Source organism: Athene noctua, chromosome 11 (assembly GCF_965140245.1).
Source record: "Athene noctua chromosome 11, bAthNoc1.hap1.1, whole genome shotgun sequence".
Lineage (NCBI taxonomy): Eukaryota > Metazoa > Chordata > Aves > Strigiformes > Strigidae > Athene > Athene noctua.
This window is the reverse complement of record NC_134047.1, coordinates 14370361-14394703: the sequence shown is the minus strand read 5'-3', so window position 1 is coordinate 14394703 and position 24343 is coordinate 14370361. Positions and strand designations below refer to the sequence as shown.

The 24343-nt window shown below is 43.2% G+C and overlaps 2 protein-coding genes across 10 annotated transcripts in view; both read left to right on the top strand.

Annotated features, from left to right (window-relative positions):
- Positions 1–190: 190 nt before the first annotated feature.
- On the top strand, positions 191–13850 carry LOC141964507 (rho-related GTP-binding protein RhoG-like). 4 transcript variants are annotated; one of them, XM_074915003.1, is made up of 5 exons: positions 201–276; positions 2674–2713; positions 3780–3835; positions 7553–7623; positions 9485–13850. In XM_074915003.1, the coding sequence occupies exon 5, from the start codon at positions 9506–9508 to the stop codon at positions 10079–10081; it is 576 nt and encodes a 191-aa protein (XP_074771104.1). In that variant the 5' UTR covers positions 201–276; positions 2674–2713; positions 3780–3835; positions 7553–7623; positions 9485–9505; the 3' UTR covers positions 10082–13850. The 4 variants fall into 4 exon arrangements, with proteins under 4 accessions (XP_074771102.1, XP_074771104.1, XP_074771106.1 ...); XM_074915005.1 differs by lacking the exon at positions 3780–3835; XM_074915004.1 differs by lacking the exon at positions 2674–2713 and having other exon boundaries at positions 218–276.
- A 234-nt stretch (positions 13851–14084) lies between these two features.
- Positions 14085–24343, top strand: part of TAF1 (TATA-box binding protein associated factor 1) — a 33053-nt gene continuing 22794 nt past the window's right edge. For 2 of the 6 annotated variants that reach the window (XM_074914825.1, XM_074914824.1), the window contains exons 1-12: positions 14085–14223; positions 14502–14619; positions 15235–15351; positions 16369–16488; positions 16929–17170; positions 19232–19450; positions 19888–20106; positions 20292–20493; positions 21726–21842; positions 22245–22412; positions 23975–24102; positions 24224–24331. In XM_074914825.1, the coding sequence (XP_074770926.1) occupies positions 14098–14223; positions 14502–14619; positions 15235–15351; positions 16369–16488; positions 16929–17170; positions 19232–19450; positions 19888–20106; positions 20292–20493; positions 21726–21842; positions 22245–22412; positions 23975–24102; positions 24224–24331 (1884 nt within the window). In that variant the 5' untranslated portion in view covers positions 14085–14097. Of the gene's footprint in view, positions 14224–14501; positions 14620–15234; positions 15352–16368; positions 16494–16928; positions 17171–19231; positions 19451–19887; positions 20131–20291; positions 20494–21725; positions 21843–22220; positions 22413–23974; positions 24103–24223; positions 24332–24343 lie in introns of all 6 variants that reach the window. The other 4 variants (XM_074914827.1, XM_074914828.1, XM_074914826.1 and 1 more) reach the window with 3 other exon arrangements.

The following is a 24343-nucleotide window of genomic DNA, read 5'->3' as shown; positions in this document are numbered from 1 at the left end:
TCCGCCGACTGTCCTAAAACATCCAGGTACTGAAGCCCGGCAGCGGGCCGGGCCTCCCGCCGCGCCGGGAGGGGCCGCGCAGAGCTCTCCCCCCCCCCCGCCGGCGGCGGCGCCCCCTGGCGGCCCCTCCGGGGGCGGCGGCGGGGCGGAGGGCGCCTGCGCGCGGCGGGCGCGGGGCGCGTGCGCGCGGCGGGGGCGGGCGGGCGCCGGGGTGCGGCCGGGTCGAGGGGCCGCCGCCGCCCCGGGAGCAGCAGCGGCCGCCGGCGGCGCGGGAGGGTGAGCGCGGGGCGGGCGGCGGGCGGATGGGCGGCGCGGCCCGCGGCGGGCCCTGAGGGGCCGTGAGGTGACCTGAGGTGCGGCGGCCGCGGGCCCGGCGGCGAGGGAGCGGCCTCCGCGGGCCCCGGGCATCCCCGCGTAGCTCGGGGTGTTTCTCCGCAGCGTTGCCGCCGGGCGGACGCGCGGGTGGAGGCCGGGGCGGGCGGCGCGCTGGGGAGGGGGATTCTCCGCGCCCGGCCGCCGCCACCCTCGCTGTCAGCCGGGCGGCGGCCAGGGCCCGGCCTCTCCCGGCTCGGTAGCCGCGGCGGCCGCAGTTCCCTTCCCGGGGGAGGCTCTTCGCGGGCTGCCCGCGGGTCCTCGGCACCGGCGCCGCGGGCGAGGCAGCCGGCTGCGGCGGAGGGAAGGGCGAGCTTGGGGGTAGCGGGGTGATCACCCCCTCGGCCTCCCGGGGGCGTGTTGTTCTCTTCGTTTCCAGAGGCTGCGGGAAATAAGATGCCGGTCCCGGCTTCCGCGCCCGGCGGTGTTCGTGGAGGTGCATGTGCTCCTCGGGGGGCCCCGAGGTGTAGGGGGAGGGGGAAGCTCTGGAACAAGCTGTTCTCCGGTCGCTTTTCTGGCTCCGGGATGCGCGGGAGGCGGGAATGGCCCCGTGGGCAGGTCCTGCGCTTCCCTCTTCCGCAGTGTCCGAGGGTTGGGCTGGGCTGGGCTGGGCTCAAGTCAGGCTGATGCTAATCCGCGTTAGGAGTACCGTGACAAATTTAAGGCGATCTCTTCTCTCAGTGGATGTAATCAAAGGTTGGCCCATGATGAGTTAGCCTTTTCGAAAGGTCTCGTGTTTAGTGCTGAAAGTGGATTTTCCTTTGCAGATATACGTAAGAGTAGTCGTGTTTGGTCTGCTCTCTAAAAACTGCCAAATTGTTTCAGGAATAGTGAAGTAAGGTAGTGGCCTAACATATTTTGAGTGCTGAGGGGATTCAGGAGTCACAGGTATTGTCTCATTTAACAGCCACTACAGAGGTCTCTTTCATAACCTTAACGGTTCTCTTCTTGAGTACTATAAATTTTCAGTATTTGTAACATCCTGTACTAAGGAATTCCTAGTTTAACCTCAAACCCTGAGAAGCAATGCTACCTTTTATTTGTTCCAAATCTCACTCTTTTTGAATTAATTTGATGTCCCTTTGTTCTTTTTTTTTTTTTTTTTTTTAAGAGCTAATGAATAGTCGGTATCTGTTTACTCTTTATAAACACTTGTGATTCCCATCATATTTACTCTGAGTTATAAAAAGGCTCTAAATGCTTTTGTTCTTTATGTGTACCTTATGCTTGCAACACGTGTCCTGTGCTGGAGTGTGGTGCTCCTTGTGCCAGCATCATTAGCTGTGTGCTCTTTGTTGCAAGCTTATATTTTGATTTTAAAAAGCTTATGTTCTCTTCTGTGTTGAATGTAAAATACATAGCATAAAGGCTCTGTTTGGCCAGTTTGCCAGTATTCAGCAGCACACAAGTTTTTCTATAGGGAGCTTAAGCTTATGAGTCATATTTGGTATTTTAGCTTACTATTTCCATCAAAGAAGATGCTTTTAAATGTTGTTCTTAGAACGACCTTTACAGAGGTCTTGGAAAAACAATGAAATATGTGGTCTGTAATTAGTCAGAGAAAACCGAATGTGAAGTTTGATTTGCTTTCATGATGAGGCTGTGATTTTTTTTGGAGTACAAGGTGTTTTCACACAGTTTAGTCTTTCATATAAGGATCCATACCTTTAGAAGGAATTTTTTTCTTTTTTAACTTTCCCATGTCTGTATGTGCAAGTCTGATAAACTGTGCTGAGAGACTCCTTGCTGCTGGTAACTTCTCCCGAATTTTTAGAACTGTGATACTTGATGCAAATGAGACTGGCAAACATTGCAATATTATAGCACGTAAGCCATGGTACAGTATACACTGAGTGCACGCTTTAACTCATTGTATCAAAATAATTTAAAGACACATCTGAAAACTGTTCTTGATTGACCGAGTGTATTTTTGGGGGGTTTGTTGGTTTGGTTCCCCCGCCCCGGTGAAATTAGGGGGCAGGGGAGGAGAAATCAAAGAGACTGATCGGTGTATGTGGACTTTTTTCTCGAGGAAAAGTCAGATTTTCCCGGTATAGACATTGCCCTTCAAATACAACAGTGGCTTTGTTACAACTTTTCTTAAAATAAAGAGCGTTTAGAGTCCTGGTGAATGTCAAATGACAAAAGATGATACGAAGATAGACTAAGAGTTGGGGTTTTTTTCCACCTCAAATAGGAATCAGGGATGCTTTAACTGGATTTATCATTTTGTCCTGCGATGCGCTTAATGCGACTCTTCACAGAACCTAATGTCTGAGGTACTGTCTCTTTTTCTTTTAGCCAACGGTAATGAATAAGGCCGTAGCAGAATCTATAAAAGGTAGGAAGGACATATGTTACGCACTTTTTATGAATTGACTGTCATATCCAGGACTTCTGCAAGTTATTTGTGGCACCCAGGAAGTGTGTAGTGGATCTGGGCACAGAACCCTGCAGTCCCAGCTCCTGGTTTTACACTTTTATGCTCACCTGTGAAACGTAACCAGGACAAATACACTGTGAAGGGTACCTGCCTCGATGAATCCATGCTTCTGCATGTGGTTGCAGGAGGAACGTCAAGTTTAATACTCTGCAGCTTTTGATTATGGCAGGATGAATGTCACATTCATATACTGGGGATTCAGATATCTACTGAAGTTCTAGTTTTTAGTTCCTGTATGTCTGTGCAGCTGCACCTTGGTGTGGTGTTATTTCACAGCTGTGCAGCTGTTTCACGAGCTTCTTTCTAATGCCATTTGGAAATATTTATTATCCAATAAACATAATCTTGGATTCATAGAATTTGAGGTCACTGATATTTGTTCACTAATACGATTGCTCTCCTATAAAATCTGGAATATGAGTGCCTGTAGTAAGAATGTTGATGCACTGAGGTTTGTGTGGTTGAGGTGCTCAAATACCTCATGCAGACCACTTCATTTTCACTGTGGTTCCCTAAGAAATACTGCTTAGGTGGTAAAGCTTATGTCTGTTTCATCCCTGAAAAAAAACCCACTTAAATTGATAAACCAATTTCAGCCTAATTTGACAGGGGTAGAGGTTTTAAAAACATTATATGAAAGGTTTTGGGTGGTTTCTTTTATGTGTTTGAAATGACTTTTTGTGCCAAAAGGGATAAGGCCTTTCTAATATTCACACTGAGGGAACAACCACTGAGAACTGTGCTCTTGTTAGGTGTCAGCAATATGTGCTTGGGAGCTGAACCTCCAGCAGAGCTCTGCAGAAAGTGAGCTTCCTTGATTCTGCTGTTCACGTGGAGCTCTGGGTGGTGGACTGCATGGTTCCTGCTGTGCAGCTGAAGTCTGGCTTGACTTGTTGATTTTTATTTTTTTTTCCCCCCTCTGCTGCCACTCAGGCTGTTGCTGTGTGTTTTGTTTCTCTTGCAGGTAAATGACAGGACAGAAACCGTGGTGAAAACTTTGAAAGGCACTGAGAAGTCCAAGTAGGTCATTCATTGCTGAAGGGTATTAGGGATGAGGACTCCTATTTAACTGTTTTACTCTTTCTTGGCATGCATTCTAAAGGTCTGGCACTTGTCCATTCATTTGGCCCTGCCTAAAACAATGGCGAGTAAGCTGAGCTGTTGTGGAATAGTAACACAGTCTTGATTAAATTTCTGAGAGCCCCTTTCTCTTCCCTGTCAGGTCTGGTGCCGAAGCTATGCACGTGAAAAATCTTTTAACTCCTTTGCGTGGGTGAGGATGGTAGGATATACTTAGAACTGCCTTCTCCACCCAATTGTTGAAAGTTTCTGCCCGATCTCACGTATCAGGCGGACAGAGTGAATCATCTCTGATCTAGTTTTTGTTACTGAAAGAGGAGCAATTAAGTCATTTAGATTTCTTAACTTCTGCTTCTGCTTGCTCCTGATAAAGCAGTATCAAACTTCTGAGCCTGCAAAACAGGGAGGGTTGGATCAAAGGTGGTTACTGAACAGAACGACACAGTGTGGTACAGGTGATTTGGGCTGAACTTCTGGTGTGTTTTCTGCTCATTTTTGGCCAAAATGGGGCCCTGTACAAACTGGAAAGAGATACTGAAAACCCGACAAAATTCTGTGAAAATGAGGTTATCAAAGAGCATTATCAAAGGTAAAACCCAGCTAAAAAAGAGGCATCTGGTGTTAACGTAGCAAGGGCAGAGACATATCCTGCTAAGAAGTAGTTCCTCTGCCAAGAATTTTTTGTAGTGCCGGAGTATAAAAAGCATAAATCTAGAAAGCCCCAGAAGAATTCAGGTTCATGTTTCCTTTCAGTTTTCTGTCACTCTTTTCTTCCTTTTCTTGCCAGACAGGAAACTTTTCTTCAGAAGTATTTAAGGGAAGATCCAGAAGTTTTTTCTCTCCCACAAAAAAATGTTGATGCAACTTTAAATTATTCTGTGATTTCACTTATGATAGCTTTGTGGGGAGGGGGAGCGGACTCCAAATAGTGAATTTCCGCAGCAAATATCTGCCTGGGTTATAGGAGAGCAAGCTGTCCATGTTAATGATACTAGAAAATATGTAATTAGGTCAGAACGGGAGCAGGTCTCCAGATGATGTCTTGACACGTCGATTGAAATCTTGCAGATTCCAGAGGAAGTGCCAGGTGTGCAGGCAGCAAAGGCAGGCTTTGCAGCATCTTCTGAGAAGGAAACTAACCTACACAGGAATGCCAGTTTTCTAATTCAGAGGCACTGATGTGCAAGATAGAAATAAGTCTCATTTATGTATTTTTGCACATTTCTTTTTGGGGTGTTCAGGTTTGTTTGGGGTTATTTTTGTTTGTTGAAAATTCTTTTCATTCTGCTATAACTGCTAGAACTCTTCATGTTCTGATGATCTTCCACCTTAACTGTAATGAAAGTACTTTCTCTGGCAGGAGAAAGCACCCGAATTACCTCTCACCACTTTGGACTTTTCATTCACTCCTTTCTCTCCCTAAGTAACCTTTAAACTTGACTTTGAAGCTTGTGCCCAGCTTTCTGTTTCTAAATTCTAAGTCTTGGTTTTGATGTGATGACATGTTAATCTGTGTTTTTCTCTTTTTCAGTTCTTGTTACCTGTTGTACGTGGAGCTTTTCTCTCTAAAGTTTTCCCCAAAAATTCTTTTGAAGCTCACAAAAAAAACCCCCAAACAAACCCTAAACCAATTTTCCTGCTCTTGGTAATGTTTGCTTGTAATTTGGTTTTTCTTCAGCATATATTTGTATTCAGATAGCATGCAGTGGCAAGTTCAAGGGTGTTTGAGAAATAAAAAGTATTTTCCATGCAACTTGAACACCAGTGTCTTGCTATCTTATGAGAATTTTATTGCTAAGCAAATTATTTACAAGAAAAAATAAACAGAAACTTCATATATTTTGAACAAAGCGATTTTCTTAATAGAAAAAGCCTGATGGAGGTAATGTTGTTTGCTTGGTTGTGGCTTAAATTAAAAACCCCTCTGTCTTCCATATGTAAATCTTTAACCAAACTACACCTGCTCACAACATACAGGTTTCTGGAGTGTAGGAGCTTCTTTCTACTCTTTTTTGGATGAAATTATCTAAATTTTGTGTTTCAGTGCTAAATAATGTGTATCCTGCCTGGTGTGTGTTTGTTTTTCTGTATTGCATATGCCACACAATTCCTTTCAGCTAAGACAACCTCCTTTAAAGGAGCCCTGCAGAGAAGCATACTTGAAAGCCTACAAAGCTCTTTAATTGTATTTGTGTAGTTCATACTTAGCCTGATGCTTTGGCATGTTTGCATGGAGTTACTTCCTACTGCAAATGTTGGTTTTCTAAAATCCAAGCCTTAGGTAATTCAAGATATTAATACTGTGAAAGAGCATTTGTGTTCCAGCTTTTTTTGTTACCTTACTACGTCTCTGAATTGAAAGCTCTAATGACCTCTTAATTAAAGCCCCAACAAAATAATCTTTGGGTAACACACTTTCTTTAGAAACTTTACCTTGGGTTGGGTCAAGCTGTTTTAGCTGCTGATGGTATGGGACAGGCGTGGCTTTATAGTTTACCAATATATGAAACTGCCTGTGTTGTCTTACAGTATCGGTGTGATGACCCTCCAGATATCAGTGTCGGGTGTGTGTAGGTAGGGGTGCAATTCTGGGATACCCTGTCTTTCTGTGAAAAGCTCTGGACAGAAATGCATAGAGGTGTAAGCCCTTGGGGGGAGCTCATGGTTTGTGTTGTAGAGAGATCTGTTTCTAAGTCTTTGCGATTTTTTTGTTTATTTTAGAAACTAGGAACTGGGCATATAAAAGGCTTCATGTATCTCATTCACCATGAGACTTTTGTTGCTATAGTTGAGTTTTTATTGCACGTATCCAGCTGACTTAGTTCTGCCATCTCTGTAATGTCACTGGTTATTGACTGATCAAAATAGCTGCCTGTTGCAGAGATAGTTCATTTGGAAAAAAAAAACATTTTCTCTGGAATTGTTGGTCACCACTAAGGTTTCTGACACAGCGTCTTCTAGTACTTCAGTGGTTTGAAGTAAATGCAGGAATGAGCTTTAAAACCTGCCCTCTGTGCTGCAGTCCAGTGGTACTTTGGCAGCAACAGCGGCATACGGCGTTCCTCCCCCGTGATTCATTCCCACCACACGCTACCACCGGCTTGGTTGTACCAACACAGTTGGTTGTGGTACTACCTGGTAAACTGGGTGAAACAACTCCTCGCTGTTTTTCAGTGTGTGGTCATAGCTGAGGAGGTGGCGAGCTACCTGGGCGGGAAGGGGAAACAGGGTTGGGAAACTTCTGAGGGCGGCCTCGCTGCTGGAGAGAGCGTGGCACTGTCTCAAAGCAGGCAGTGATCTGCCCCGCAGGGAGAGCAGCTGTGGAGACTAGGGTGGGGAGTTACAGTTGCATCTTCAGGTAGAACGGTGTTACAGTATTAAAATACATGTCTTTTCTGTCACTGTTTGCTTGTAGCACTTAGCCCCTTTGTGTTCAGAAACATTATGTTGTATTGTATGCTGCCAGTAACAGTGTTCAACCTCTATTAATAATAATGCTAAAAATGTTTCATTTGTAATGTTTTAAGTGATTTTGTATTAAAAGGGGTTTCAACTTTGGGGTTTACAAAATGCAAGAAGTGTTTCTAAGCCTCTAATTTGACAGAACTTACCTATTTTTTCTCTCTCTCTTTTTTTTTTTTTTTTCTTTTCCCCTAGCCCTGTTAAATGAAGATCTTGGTGCAACTGTTCTGGAATAACATATGCAGTCCTGCTTTCAGCTTTTGCTGGTCAGTGCTGTTTTCATTTTACTGATTACCTTTACAATATGCAGTTGCATACACATCTCTCCTTACATTTGTCTGGAGCCTTGAAATGGGATGACTTCTTTTTTTGATGTGTGATGAAACTCACATGTATGCTTTTCTGCCAAAGCTCAAAAGTACTTGCCAGACTTCAGGCGATTCATGTTGTTTTAGGAATGTAATTTCTGCCATTTTCAACAAGGGTAAACTGCTGCTGCATGTTCCTCCTGCTTGTTTTCCTCCAAATTCTTCCTCTCCAATGTCCTGCTGGGTCTTTCTGGAGCAAGGTTTCTGCACTGCTTCCCAGTACTGATTGGTTTTCAGTAGTGTGTACGTACATACATTGGCACTCCCTTAAGCACTGTATGGTGTAGTGGCCACAGGTGATAATACTCCAGTTGCAGCTTTGTGCCAAAGCTCGAGGTAGTCTGTTTTCACTTAGTACAGAAGAATCTTGTGTGCTCCCAGTGGGAAGACAGCAGTATGTGAATACAGATAAAGACTGTCAAAAAGGACAAAGCTGAGACTTAAATGCTAATGAGTTGCTGATTTGTTTGGGTGGTCCTGAAGAGGAGTTTGGAGGGAGGGGGTTTCATGACTTTTAGAAGCGAAGTACTTAACTATTGCTCATTTTCCTATTGTTCTCTTTGCTGTATTGATGGTGTCAGAGCTGTGATCTTTCTGAAATATGCAATGTAGCTCCTCCCACTATTTGTTTCTTCTGGTTTGAAGCAGCATATTTGCTGCTGGTTGCAAGTTGAGGATTACTGATAGTACCTCAAAGGCATTTGGGTGAGAAGGCAGATGCAAGTTCCTTCTTGTTCAGGCTAGCAGTGGAAGCTCCAGTGTACAACAAATGTACAGCAAATGACTGCTTTTCAAAGTTCCTGCTGTTCATCTTATGAAAGTTTAGAATTAATTCCATTTTAGGCTATATCCATTTGATTATCAAACCTTCTTTGCATATCAGGAAATGTATAGGGAGGCCTTTAGGTGTCATATATCTCCTGTAACAATTCCCCAGTCTGCCTAGGAAGGCTGTTTGCTGATCTTTACAGCATGTATTTTTCTAATGGTCAGTCTAAGCTTTGCTTTATTGTAGCTCAAGCCTATTAAGTTCTGCTTGTTCTGTCACTGATTAGTGAGAATAATCTGTTCTTGGCTTCTTCAGAAAAATTCTTTATGTATTCTAATCTGGGTACTATGGTTAGTTATATTTCAAAGAACAGCTTTTCTTGAACATGTTACTTTCTGAACCTTTCATCTGGTGTCCTCCAAGTAATGCAGTTTCTCAAGGTCCGATTGGTCCCGAGTTGAGTGAATTACTATAGTAAACAGTAGCAGTGCAGCCCGGCAATAGGTATCTTGGTTTATTATATAATTTTTGGACCTTTCTTTGTGGTAAACTGTTCAGGCAGTAGGCCAAGTAGACAAGAATTGTAAATTTTGGAGGGTGTGTATCTACAGAGGGGTGTGTGTGAACCTACAAATGACAGAGTATCTTGTTACTATGTCTGAGGTCACGATCCCTTTCCACTTGCAGGTACCTCTAAGGACTTGTCCCTCTGCCTGTGGGAAACTGTCTGGCAGTAAGGCAAGACTGTGGGAATTTGGCTAATTTGTACTTACGTGGTTGGAATGCCGCCAGTTGTCACTGAGCTCTCAACTCATTGCATCTCCATTTCACTATTGTGAGCTCTTCATAATGGCTTCTGAGACACTTGAGTGTGCCTAGCTGTGATAAGAAATAGTTAGCAATATTAAAAACACTTGCTAAAGCTTATTTTTAAAACGATGATCATTGAGTGTGCTTTTCCTAACTTTTTTTTTTTCTTGCTTTGTGCAGGACTTAGTTTCTGGGTGAAGAATGCAGACTATAAAGTGCGTAGTTGTTGGAGATGGCGCTGTGGGAAAAACTTGTCTTCTCATCAGCTATACCACCAATGCCTTCCCAGAAGAGTACATCCCTACTGTGTTTGACAACTACAGTGCCCAAATGACTGTTGATGGCCGGACAGTTAGCCTCAATCTCTGGGACACTGCAGGCCAGGAGGAATATGACCGCCTGCGCACGCTCTCGTATCCTCAAACCAATGTATTTGTCATCTGTTTCTCCATTGGTAGTCCCTCTTCCTATGCAAATGTGAGGCACAAATGGCATCCTGAAGTTTCTCACCACTGTCCGAATGTTCCCATTCTTTTAGTGGGCACAAAGAGAGACTTGAGAAATGACCTGGAAACAGTTAAAAAGTTGAAAGAGCAAAGCTTGGCTCCCACTACCCCACAGCAGGGGACTTCGCTGGCTAAACAAATCGGAGCAGTCAAATATTTGGAGTGCTCAGCGTTGAATCAGGAGGGTGTTCGGGAGGTGTTTGCTGAAGCTGTGCGTGCAGTTCTGTATCCTGTGACAAAGAAGAACACAAGAAAATGTGTCCTATTGTAGTTACCTTGGGTGATGGATGTTCGAAGCTGAATATTGACTAGAATCTTGGAGGGCTCTTGAATGATGAGTTAAATTGAAGATTTGCATCTTGCACTAACAGCTGTAAGCAGAAATGGTTTATGCAACGAATATTCTTGCAGTCTTATTGCTTCAGGGAAACTGAAACAGAACAGTTTTTCTTTCCAACTGAGAGGTCAAATATCTACTTTATTTCTAAAGTTCCAGTCTCCAGCTTCTCCAGGGATCACTTGACTTCTGTCCTTATTTAGTGGAGGAAAGTAAAAGAAGGGACTTCTCTGAAGCCAGACTTCTTTACTAGATAGCCATCAGTTACTAGATTTGCTGAAAAGCACAAATTCTGATAATTTTGCTTTAAGCGTAGCTGCTGCTTTTTCCATCCCTTATTTACTGATTGAATTTCTTTTACAAACAGAAGTCTGGCTGTCCAGTTGTTTTAATTTGTCAATTTAAAGCTTGAAAACAATTTGTTTACATGCAAAAATGCCTGAAATATTACTGAGATTCACCTTATAGTGAATTGTGATAGTTTATATGAAGAGTTAGCGTAAGGTGTGTTTAATGCAATGAGCAAGACCCAGGGAACACCTGCAATGATTTTATTAATAGAAGCAGGAGCTCATTTCTCCTAATGTAAAGAACTTAGGATAATGATGAATCACTCAAATGGGTGATTTTCATACTTTTGAATTGAAGAGGTGGAAGAGTAGTTTAGATGCAAGTCTTCCCTAATCTTCTAAACTGAGTTTTTATTTCACTCTCCAGAGAGACTTTTCATCCTGAGAATAAATCTAACAGTTACCTTCTTGGACTGAGATAGTTGGGGTGACACTTCTCAAACCGAGATTTTTTTCAGTGTGATCCCTTTGATGAATCCCAGAGACTTGATAGCAGCTCGTTTGCTCTTGAGGAATTAATTGCTTCACTTCTTAATGTTCTTGGGGCTACCACCTGAGATTTGTACAGCAAATTCCTTTCTTGTTTTTTCTGGGAGAACACTGACAGAAAATTGGGAGGTTCTGTTTACAGGAGCCCTCGTTTCTTCCTGACAATTCACTGATGATTTCAGTTAAATTTATAATAATTAGCCAGTCACTGGATAGGTTTACCTGGGCAGTTTTCTCCTTTCTACTAGGTGATCAGTTATTATAAACTCTTTTAACTTAAGTTCTATTTACATACTCTTTAACTTTCTTTAGCAGCTCTAGTGAGTGGCAGCTGGCTTTTATTTTCAGGATGTGCACTGTTCTTTATGTGTGATTCTGGAACCAGCTGAGGAGTGAGCGCATGAAACCTTCCTTAGACTTAACCTTGCAGCTTGGTGGTATGAAAGCAGCATGCTTCAAAGATACTTTGTGTGAAACCAATGGTGCTGGACTGGGCTTTGTTGTCTGAAGTTGACAGTGCTGTCTTTGTCCGGATGCAGCCTCAATTGGTAATTCAGAACTTGCTTTCTTGTGATTCCCACACATACAAAACTGCACTGGTGTATACCCTGGGCAGAAAAAAAGCCTCATTTTAGCAAGATGACAGAAGATACATCAACAAGGTTATTAGGGATCTTGTGTTAATTTGACCTTGCTTTATCTGATATGGGCAAAAATACCAGGTGGATAGAAACATTTTTATTTGTGCCCTAATTCCCCTCTTTGAAGAGGATGTGCCTTTCTTCAGCTGATGTAACTGATGCTGACACTAACTGCAATTTTTGTATATCTGAGGTATGCTTGTACTGGTACTGCTTTAGCAAACTGCAACCCATAGATTATAAACTTCAGTTAATCCAAATACTGGTATATGTGGCCAGTGAGCCAACAACGAGTTCCAAACATTGCCTGATTGCAGGCACCACCAAAACACCCATTATACATGATGTTTGCAGAAGCCTAGAGACTCTGCTTATTTTTCTTCACCAAGTGCCATTGCCTGGAGTGTCTTTGCATCTTTTGCATGCATAGAAGTGCAGTTCCAGATGTGGCTCCTACCGCAGTGCCCTGCAGACTGTGAGGGTGTAGGAGTATTTCAGTGAGGTAACCTCTACTCACCATGTTCTGCCTTTACTTTAGTAGTAGGCCTTTAGGGTGGGCTTGACTTGCAGGCACCAATTAACTCTGTGCCTTGTAATTCAAGATTATTTTCTGTAGGTAAATTTCAGTAACTGAGTAAATAGAGTTTATAATGTTTAAAATGTATTTATTTAAGCCAGTGCACATGGTTTTTATAATGCTGATCAGGCCTGAATCAACTGTCTAGTTGCCCTGGTGCAAGCCCGTAACCTTTGCTTCATTCAGAGATGTACTTTACAAAGTTTGTGATGTGTTTGAACTGCTCTTAAACAGACTTAATTTCAACAACAGGCACCTCTTAAATTTTTTTTTTTTTTGCTACATATATTTGCAATTTTGTACTGAAGCTACTACTGTTTTAAAAAGTTTTTACTTTTTTATGTACTGAAATCTTTTAGTTCTGCATCTTTTGTGGTTATTCCTAACTGGATTACAGTAATATGTGCAGAAGAAATCCTGTGCACAAGTATTATTGCACCCCCCCCCTGTTTCTCTAGGCTCTCAGAACAGCCATCCTGGTGTTAACTGGAAGAGAGTATGGTGGGATAATATTCAACTACTTCATCAATTTATTTGAATTGATTACGTTATGCTAGAACACTTTATCCCTATCTAGATTGCTTAATAAATGGATTGCACAGCAGTACTGAGGAGAATAACTGATAGTGATGAAAATGAGCAGAAAGTGAACTTTGAACACCGTCAAAAATTTTTTACTGACTTTGGAGTACCTCATTATTAGCCATGTAGATGCCTTGTATTTCTGTTGCTTTCTGCCAGGAGCAGAAGTCCTTCTGGCTGACATCTGGTTTCTTCCACCCTCTGCTTTTCACGAGAATGAGCTTCAGGAGTGCACAGATCCAATGAGCTTTTCCATTCAGTGGGCATTCTGAGTGTGATCTTCCTTTTTTTCCCCCCATACAATTCTTGATGCATTTTTTTTGTTAAGTAGTTCAGTGCTTCAGTCTACAATCCATTCCGTTCCTCCCACACTTTTATTTTTTTTCCTGTGGGCAGGTAGCAAATACAGACTTCACACAGTCTCACGGCTGAATTTTGTCTGTTTTCAGGAGATCGGAAAACCCGGGTTAAGCTGTGCGGGTTTCTCGAACTGTTCAAGATTCCTCAGTTTGTTACTGAATAGAAATGCAGTGTGTATGTCTTAATTCACAAAAGAGACTCTCTGTGAAGGGATTGAGTTTATTCTTTCAGTTTGTGACTGATTTCTGAAATACTCAAGTGGTTTTTTAAATATAGCTGAAGCCATCCACAGGGAGCTGAGCAGTTCAGGAATTCTGTGTCCAAAGGATGTTATGAGGTGCGCTTAGATGTAGAAGTGCTTTCTCCAGTTTACGGCTGTAGCTATTTCTATGAAATTTAAACTAGAAGAGCCTCACCGTGCTTCGTCTCCGAGTGCTAAGCCTTGCTCTGTAAAAACCTCGGTGCTGCTTGGGCTGACCCCAAGAAGCGGATGGACCTGATGGGGGTCCCGACCCCCCGGCTGGGCTGCGAGGAGCGCCCGTCAGCAGTGGGAGCCCAAGACCCTTAAGCGTGGTACTGATACATACACTGGCAACTTGATTTTATACTATAAAATAATTTGTATTACAGCTAACAGTTTTAAAGGATTTTTTTTTTTTTTAAATTATGCGGAATTAAGTTGTAATAAACCTTTCCTCATCTCTCTGGCTCTCGTATTAACTCGCCCTGCTGTTTGTAACGCACCTGTTCTAAACGTAGTTCTTTCCTGTGGAAAGCCAGACCCCGTTTCTTAAATGCAATAAACGATGTTTCGGTGATCGCCGGAGCCTCCGTGCTTCTCTGGGACGCTGCGGGGCGCGGACGCTCTTCGCCAGCCCGGGGGGGGCGGCGGCGGCGGCTCCCCCCCCCCTCAGGTGCCCGCGGTTCCGGTTCCGGGTCGGCGTGGCCGCGATGTCAGACTCGGAGAGCGAGGAGGAGGCGGATGGCGGCCGCGCCGAGCCCTTCTCGCTGGCCGGGTTCCTCTTCGGCAACATCAATGAGGCGGGGCAGTTGGAGGGGGACAGCGTCCTCGACAAGGTACGGTGGCGTCGCGCCGGGAACGCGCCGCTTCGGCCCGGCCCGGCCCGGCCCGGCCGCCGGTGCGGGCTGAGGGGTGGGAGAGCAACCGGGGTCCCAGCGGCGCCGCTCCGGGGCGAGGCGGGGAGGAGGCGTCGGTGCTGCGGGCTCCCGGGCCGGCCCCCGGACGGGCCCGGGGAGGTGTCGGCTCCAGGGCGGGAGCGAGCGGGCGGTGAAGGGGCCCGGCCCGACCCGGCCGGCGGAGCCTCCCCGCTGGGACGTGGCTCTGGTCTCTGCAGGAATCCAAGAAGCACCTGGCCGGGTTAGGTGTGCTGGGGCTGGGCAACCTGATCACCGAGATCACCGCCAGCGAGGAGGAGAGCCCGGAGGCCGATGGAGCCCACCTGGATGAGGAAGGTGAGGTACTGGGGTGCCTGTGGGTAAACCACAGAGGGGCTGCAGGCTCAGAGCTCTGCCTGGAGAGGAAGAAATGCCCCCACGCCATCTGGGGCTCCAAGGAATAGTTATCTGGTCACAAGTCCTGTGGCAAAGGCCTCCCCTTCTCCTTCTTGCCAGAGTGAATCCCACATTGGTTGCTTTTGCCTGGTTGCTTTTGTACTTGTTCATTTTTTATGTTTGTTTTGTTATTTCTTTTTTTTTTAACTTGTCCCTCCTCCCTCATAAATAAGTTTATGCTGTGTTTTCCCCAGTGTTAAACAAGGCTATTTAGTGCACAGTGTTATTATGTCTCTTGTTTTTATTTCTGGGCTTGTCAAAGTTTCACTGAGTGAGTGAAAGGTGTTCCTTGTGCTTAGGTTGGTTACTTACCAATCTTGAGGGGAGATTCAGAGTTCTTGAAACTTTTGGTTGGAATGATGGGAAAAATACTCCAATGGGAGATATTAATCAGATGTTTTTGTTCGTCTCGGAAAAGGAAGCATAGGAAAGGATTCATATGTACATAGTGAAGTCTGAAGTTAGTAATATATATTAGGATGAAGTTTTGTGTGACTAGATTTCTTTTCTTCCTAGGCTGGGTTAAGAGCACAGAAGATGCTGTTGATTATTCAGATATTAATGAAGTGGCAGAAGATGAGAGCCGTAGGTATAAGCAGGCAATGGGCAGCCTGCAGCCAGTTCGAAGACCAGGTAAATGGAATTAGTGTTACAGCTCTGGCTGTAGAAGGTATTCTGGGGCAATGGGCCTTGACAATTTCTTACACAGGTGACACTGTGCCTTTTCACTCCTTGCTTCAAGAACCTAATATAACTTTTTGTGAAACTGTGTTCACTAGACGAAGCCACTGCTTGGTATCTTCCTTGTTTAAGGAATTAGTTTTTCATTACAGTTAAACTGTACTCAGAAGAGAAACCAGGACCCTCCTTTTGCTTTGGGATCCTGTGCAGAGTATACCCAATACCTGCTCATATTTCTTTAACCTGTGTTCTTAGGAAGAAGGTTATGCAGGAGGCCAGGTACCTCCTGGAGATACTCAGAGACAGAGATAAGGTCCTGATCATTTAAAGAGTCACTTCAATCTCAATATCTCTCTCCTGTTTTACCCTTGAATTCTTTTTCCAAAATGTCTTTCTGCAGAAGGCACTTTGGTTCTTTCATTGGTCCCAGGGATCTCTGTCTGGCCTAGAACAGATTTTTCAAAAACATGCAGCTTTTCCATTTCAGTAGCTGCTAGTGTAAATGCTAAATCTTTGCATATTCCTTAAAGCTGCCTTACACTTAACCTTTCTGTTGACATACTGTGATGTGTATGACTTACTGGGATATAAAAGTGATTTGGGCTTTTTAACCACGTTTTTCTTACTTCTTCACCATCTTTATTTGCTCTGCAAGGCATGAATAAGGGGAGGTGATAGCAGAATATATATATTTTTTAAAGTGCTTCAGTCATCTTTCTGTCAGTTTGCCTTTTTCCCTCCTTCCACTCTTTCTTAATTTTCAGTCTTGCAAACTGTTTGTGCAGGAAGCCAAGCTTATAAAAGTTTTGCATCTGGTTACAAAATGAGAATGGTCATCTTGTTAATGAGAAGACTTGGACTTGGTCTTCTCATCAGGCTGGGACAACTATGAGATAGTATAAGTGGGCAGGGTGCCTGGTTCCCTGGTATTGTCTGCTTAATATGAAGTCTTGTCTCCTGACTGGTTAGATGAAGATGAGGATGATTACGATGCTGACTGTGAAGATATTGATTCCAAGTTGATGCCGCCACCACCACCGCCTCCAGTACCTGTAAAGAAAGAGGATGAAAAGGATGCAGCTGCCACTGGTGAGTGAGGACTTTCTTCTTCTCTCTGTCAGTATGAATGTCTGAAGGAAGCAAACGCTGCTCTGTAGCAGCTCGTTCTGCGGCAAGCACCACACGTCATCAGAATTCGGTCTGCAGACTGCATCTAAAGGTGGGTCTTTGTCCTGATACGCAATGTTACAGGATTGTCTGAAATGTAGGGTGAAATATTTCCAGTGATTGTTAAAATACTGATATTGACAATGAAACTGCTTTTTTATCTCATCCTCTCAGTTGTGGCTGGGAAATTCACCTGGAACGCTTAGGATAAAATGAAAGGTTAAACCAGAATGGTACTCATAACACCTGCAGAAGCTTAATTTTTGCATAACTTGGTATAAACAGTAGATGTGGCATTATGGGGTTGTACTAGGGGACAGGGAGGAAACCTGTTTGTTTATAAGGTGCTTGTTCTATTGTAGTATCTGAAGATGGAGACGGTATCATTTTGCCCTCCATCATTGCTCCTTCCTCTGCTGCCTCCGACAAGGTGGATTTCAGCAGCAGCTCTGATTCTGAGTCAGAGATGGGACCTCAAGAAGCCAGGCAGGCAGAATCCAAGGAAGGCAAACTCACACTTCCTCTTGCAGGAATCATGCAGCGAGATGCTACCAAACAGTTGCCAAGTGTTACAGAGCTCTTCCCGGAATTTCGACCAGGCAAGGTATTGTAAGAGATATGTGGAAGTGACAGAAACTGTATCATGTAAGCCCTCTAAATATGAATCGTGTAGTATTAAGGGTATGTGGTAAGTAATCGCATAGATATTCTTGCTCACCTTAATACTTTCTTTAGTTTCCCCATGCTGCTGTTTCCAGACTGCTTAACATGTAATGCTTTTCCTGCCATTTGTAGGAGCCTCTTAAAAAGCATCCTATAAATCAGTGTGTGAAATAATGTTTTGCTGTTCTCTAAGACCACAGCACAGGCCTGTTGATTTGTGAAAATTGTTTTTCTGAGGTAGTAAAGAATATTTTTGCCAGATGATTTAAAAGTCTAAAGCTAATCTCTCTGCTTTATGGCTTTTTGAGCAAATACTTGCTTCTCCTTTCATGCTGTCCTGAACTTGTGCTCTTCCTGAATCAGTTTGTGCTCTGTATCCTTTACTTAATCCTCTCTCAAAACTGCTCTGAGTATGGATCAGAAATTAGCTCAATAACAAGTTGGTTGAAGGAATGACTGTTTTTTGCAAAAAGCAAATTCATTACAGTACTTTGCTAAATGCTCCCAAGTAGCAAATGTAGTCAAAGTATTTCAATAATTATTTTTAAAGTTTTAAAGCTGTCAAGATGAGAGGAAATGTGGGAGGGGAAGGAGAATAAAGATGAGCTTACAGTTGCCAAACAGATGGTTGTGAGCCACGATAACTTGATTTTATGTGTGCCTCCATCACAGCTTTTGTGTAAGGAGCTGAGCAATTTACATAATTAAATGTCATGTTTTAATGATTTAGCTAACCTCTGTCTATTGGAAATCTAGGTGCGGCTCTAGCACAGAAGTTAGGTTTCTGGATGCTCTCTTGGTTTTTGCAAATCTGGTGTTTGTTGTGTTACTGTGTTTAAGTTGGTGTGTTCATTTCTTTGGTGCTCAACATGTAGTGTCAGGGAATGGTTCAGTGTTGAATGAGCCCAGTGGGTGTAGAAATCAGTGCAAGCTTTAATGCTGAGCACTTCATAATTGATTAATGAGCAGTAGAGTTGGCAAAGCTTGAAATCTTGTAGATTTGGCTATGAGGGTTGGTTGACGTCTGAGAACGTGCATGTTAATGTAGCACTGGTTTTCTTGATGAAACCACTTAAAATAGCATGTGGATAAGCTGACTTCGTGTTTCATAAAACTGTTAGCAGCTTAACTATGACTGAGACCTTTGCCCTTGGTGAAAGGTCATTGAAATTGGCCAAAGGGTTCAGAAGTTATTTGAGGGAGTTTTGGGAAGAAGGGTAACATGGATGTGGGCAGATGTGGACAGAGGGGTCATATAAACATTCTTTCCTTTGGGGATCAGTTTAACAGATTACCAGGGAACATTAGGATGTCCCTTCACAAATCTTTGGTTCTAATTCCTCCTTCCTAAATCTGTCAGTTAATTCGGGAATAATGCTTTCCCTCTTTGCAAGAGTGCTCTAAAGAAACAATTACCAGTGCTTAAAAACCAGCAATCTCAATCATAGAAGAAAGAGAAGAGAAATTTTGTCACTGTCATTAGTGCAGGTTTTGGAGGTATGCACTATACATATAGGGGAACTGCATTATGATAGAAATAAAAATGAGTGTATTATTTCTGGACTGTGGTATTTGGTTTTATCGGGTTGCTTAAGAAATCTCTGCTTTGTCTCTTTTGCTAATAAATTTATCAGCTCTTCTTCAATCTCCATGTGTCTTTCTGATTGTTGTGGATTGGTCAAAATGAAAATAATTATTTCCAGGTGGTGTCTTACCACATGCCCAATATATGGGGGGTATATGCTGTTTTTCTTCCCTATGAATTTATATGTGTCTGAAATCAAGAATAAATCCTTTTCAAAAGGAAGGACTGATCAAACAGAACGATCAGAAGTATAACCAAGAGACTGTTGTTTGCATCAGCAGTTGGGATTGTAGTACAGGTCAAGCTTCTGAATTTTAGAGTGCTCTCTTTCATTACTGCTTTTCAGGTGAGGGAAAGACAGGCAAGCATTCCACAGTGGTTTTTCTTCTTTGACCCTCTTGTTTTTTCCTATTCTAGGTGCTGCGTTTCCTGCGTCTGTTTGGCCCTGGAAAGAATGTTCCGTCGGTTTGGCGTAGTGCCCGAAGGAAACGCAAGAAGAAACATCGGGAGTTGGCACAAGAAGTGCAGATACAGGAGGGTGAAGTTGTAGTTGAGAGTGGAATGGAAGGAAAATCTCCTTGGGAATATGAGTTTGCTGCTCCTCCCCCTCCTGAGCAGTGTCTTTCAGATGATGAGGTGGGATATCTGAGACTTAGAGAGGGTCGCCAGCTAGCACTGGGGGTAGTAGTGGATCGGACAGCGACTTTTAGAGTAAAGAGCTTTTTTTCCAAAGTAAAACTGCAGGACAGGGTTGGCTTGTATTACAGCTGTGCAGAAGCTCTTCTTCAGATACTAGTCAGTGACTTCAGGTGATTGCTTCCTACTGAGAAGGCTTCATCCATGGTACGAGATCGATAGTAGAGCTTTATCCTCTTTGTATCAAGAAGAAATCTCTGTGTTCTTGGAATTCTAATTGCAGAACGTTCTTAAGGCAGCTAGTAAGTATGGAAAAGCACTTCCTAGAAATACTTTTCTCCTCCAAGAATAAGGTGGGAAACTTGGAAGGAAGAAACCTCTTGCTGACACTTAGACAGACCATCAGTGTAACCATTCCCTCCTTTGCTGTGCTTCAGATTACCATGATGGCACCTGTGGAATCGAAATTTTCCCAGTCAACTGGCGATATAGACAAAGTGACAGATACAAAGCCTAAAGTGGCAGAGTGGCGCTATGGCCCAGCACAGCTCTGGTATGATATGCTGGGGATCCCTGAAGATGGCAGTGGATTTGATTATGGTTTCAAGCTGAAAGAGAAGAAGGAGCAGGAGGTTAAAGGACACACAGATGAGGGGGTGAGAGGGGAACGGTGGGGGAAGGTGTGGAGGTGTGTGTGGCATTGGGGATTGCTGCACAGTGGGAGCTTGGTGATGGTCTGGTAAATAATTGTGCACCATGCAAAATGAGACTTGTGGTTTTCCTCCGAGTTTAAAAGTATAAAGTCAATGCCAATGTTCAGGCAACTGTTCTTTCCTCCTAGGATGCAGAGTTGATGGATGAGAAGGATGATCTGCTAGCTGATGAGCACTTCCTTATGGTGACACAGCTCCAGTGGGAGGATGATGTTATCTGGAATGGAGAAGATGTCAAGCACAAAGGGACTAAGACACAGCGGGCAAGTTTGGCAGGCTGGCTGCCATCCAGCATGACTAGAAATGCTACTGCATACAATGCCCAACAAGGTAATCAATGGTCTGATATGCATTGTACTTGCTGTAGTTGAGTTGACTCATCACATGCTTTCATCTCAAATACAGAATTTAATTCTTCCTGTCAGGGAATGTTTTTTGGCAAAATCACAGCTCTGCTCAGAATTCTGAGACTCTTTCCAAAAACAGAGTAGGTCCCTTCTGTTAAAGAAGATACCAACTCTGGATTTCTTCTCTCCATGTAGAATAGCAGATGCTAGATCCATCTATATTAGTATAAAGCAATGCTACACTTAGGATGGCTGCTGTTTGTGTTTTGTTTTTTAATTGGAAGAATTGTGTATAAGCCTTCTGAAGTTTCTTTTGCACTAACGGTGTTATTCTGTTTTTGATAGACAGAAGTAACAATTATACAAGGCTCAGACTTCTCTTAGGCACAGATGCATTTTAAATTTAAATTGTTTGTGTAGAATTAATGTTTATCATCCGTTTGTTTTATCTTATCCTGCTTCTACAAGGAAAGACTAATAGGAATGTTAGATCTTTAATGGGTAATAATGTCAATCCTTTCCTGTTCTGTAGCTATGAGTACAAGACACTCTGAGGAGTTTGGTGGGTGAATTGGGGATAGCTTTTTATAAAATTTTTATTTGAGCACGGTTGTGCCTGAGCTATCCAGGCCTGGGCTTGCTGTGTTTGAGACCCATGAATAGCTATAGTAACATGTTAAACATGGTTGGCCTGTTCACATGCGTTGGGTCTTATGCCTTCCACAAGCATTAAGTGACATAGGTGACATGTGAGCATAGGTGAGTTGGTCTGCCCTGGGAGAAGCTGCCTTCACAGAATGATTTCTTGAGGTCTGCTTGGCCATTCTTTTTTCTATGAAGGTCTGACATAAGACAGGAAGCTACTGGAGGCCAGCCCAACTGTCCTGTCAATGGCAACTGTTTGCTCAAGGCCTCTTGCTTTTATAGGGACCATATAGAAATGCACCTTATGTGTTGTCATGCAGCATATGCAAAGCAAGGCAAACATAAACTTAAGAGGCTGCAGCCTCCAGCAGTAAGCTGTGGGTGAATGTGTTTTTTCTAAGTCTTACCCCTACTAATGACACATGACATTCTGTGATATGAGCAGTAGGCCCATCCTGGTTCAGTCTGTAAATCACTCTCCATGGACCCACAAGTTCTGATTTAAGGCAGTGCATTGCCCCCTAACCCTCCCCCCCAAGCTAACCTTACTTTTGTTTTCCTTTTCTGTAGGTTTGAACCGCAGTGGCTCTTTGCTCAATCCACCAATTCCACTAGCACAGAAACCAAATGTAGCAGGAGTCCTAGGTATAGCAAAGGGCAAAGAAAAGCAGGCCCCTGAACAGCAAGGTAAGGAGGGTGTCAATCTTTGGCCTATGAAAATGTGCGTGTGACACATGTTTCTATGTAGACATGTGTTCTGTGTAATATCATGGTCCTTTTTTGGCAACATGGTGCAGATAAAAGGGATACTTGTTTGCTCTAAAACCTGTTAGAGACCCTGTTTCATTCTTTGAGGTTCTCTCTGTTTCAGTGGAGCAAAATCTCTAAGCACTGGTAAAGCTGAGACTTGGGGCTACGCTTCCTCTTTGCTTCCAAGATGAGTTTTCTTTGGCCTGTTAGAGGTCCTGCCTCAAAGCCCTGAAGGATGGGGACGGTTGAGGGAATAAGACGTGGGGATGAGCTCTGAAATGGTTTTCTGCCAAGGTAGTGTATCAGACTCTTAAGGATTCTACCTTATGGTTGTTGCAGTTTCCCTGGATGAAGACAAGCCCTGGTACTCTATTTTCCCAATCGATAACGAAGAGTTAGTATATGGCCGTTGGGAAGACAATATCATCTGGGATGATCAGGCAATGGAAACCTACTTGGATCCCCCTGTCTTAACACTTGATCCAAATGATGAAAACATAATTCTAGGTATGTTTATGCCATCCAGAAATTTGACTCAAATGGGGAAAGACAAGTGGAAATGGAAGCAAGGACTTATAATTGCACTGCATCAATACCGACATCCTTTCTTTGTTCTGGCTTTTGGAGATAATTTGCAAGTAATCGGAGGCCTAAGCAGAAGGCGGCAACACTAATAACTCTAATGGTGTGGTATATACTTTCGGCTCCCAAGTTAAAAGCAGTAACGGGAGAATAAAAATTAATGCCCTGAAACTTAACATAATTAATCTGACTCCTGGTGTGTTTTAGAAGTGACTGTCTTAATTTTACTTGCATGCATGTTGGTTTGAAGGGGGAAGGTTGTAAACCACAAACTAGCCCGTGCCATTCTCAGCATGACTTGTATGCAAAACCTGAAGAAGCAGATTCCTTAAGCCTCTTTCAGGCTATGGTAATGGCACGTGGGAACAGTGGCTTTGCATAATACCTGTCAGCATTTTTGTTGCTGCAACAAACTTGCTCAGTATTCCTGGAGTTTGATTTGAATGTACTCCCTGCTTACATTGCCACAAGCTGGAGAGATTTTTGTTTTATTTGGACCACTATAGTTGCCACTTTCTCTGAGATCTGTGTGTTTGGTAATCTTCAAGCAGCCTTATGTAATTTAAGGATAGGCATGTCTTGCTACACTTTTAAATGGCCTGGCTTGCATTTCTGTCCTCAGGAAAGTGTGCCAGTTCTAAGAATTTCTATATTTATTGATTGGAATGTTTTGATATTGACCAGCAACCTTGAAAATTACTCTTGATTTGAGCTTGGTTAAAGACAAACTCACAATATTTTCTTTCCAAATCTGAAATACACCACAAAATTGCAGATTTTTGCATAAATAGTGGCAAAGATGGACCCGTTCTTATTTTATATAGAATAACATCATATCTGTGCATGAAGCTGATATAGTGTTTACCAAGCCCCTATCACCAGGCCCTGCTTCTTGTGTGAAAATCTTACTTGGAGAGTCTATGCTTCACAAATTACTAACATTTAAAATTCATACTACTTCTCTGGAATTTTTCAGGAATCCCTTTTGGATTCAGGTCCATATTATCTTTGGATTCAGATTCACTTTTGTGTTGTATATATGTGGAAAAAAAAGGATTGTTAGTACATGTAGTTGGAAAACAGTATTGTTACTCCTGTTGCCTTGACTCTCAACTGTTTAGAACAGCATTGGCAGAACAGATGCTGTATTGTGTACTTTCATTGATTAGATTATTGGTAAATTTTGTGTTGAGCAGTGGATACCCTAAGCAATCCCCACAATCACCCTTATCCCACTCAAATCTACTCACTGCTGAAGAAGGTATGGTAGAGATTTAAACATGGAGCTTTCCTTTGTGTGTTGAGCTTGTTGCATATTAACCTGTATCGAGAAAAAGGAGGAGGAGTATAGAAGGAGGACAGTCACCCCAGAAACTGAACAAAAAGGCTAAAATGTCTGAACCAAGCTGCAGCTGAGCAGGAGGTTGCAGTGCTGAAAAGTGAACCGTAGGACAGGAACCCTACAGTGTGATTGCTTGTGTTTTTAGAAATTCCTGATGAAAAGGAAGAGATGACTTTGAACTCTCCATCCAAAGAGAGCAAGAAAGAATCTTCTCTAAAGAAGAGTCGAATCCTGTTGGGAAAAACAGGTGTCATCAAGGAAGAACCACAGCAGGTCAGCACAAGCTTTAACACCTTGTAGGTTGGGAAAGATTTGGAAGGAGTGATTTTTTTTTTTTTTTTTTTTTTTTTTTTTTTTTTTGACACTTCTCTCTCTGTGTTTAAAATTGAATTAGAACATGTCTCAGCCAGAGGTGAAGGACCCCTGGAACCTCTCCAATGATGAGTTTTACTACCCCAAACAGCAAGGACTTCGAGGAACCTTTGGAGGCAACATCATTCAGGTGGTCACAGTA

Coding starts and splice junctions, on each gene's coding strand:
- LOC141964507 (XM_074915001.1), top strand. CDS start 9,506: ATGCAGACTATAAAGTGCGTAGTTGTTGGAGATGGCGCTGTGGGAAAA.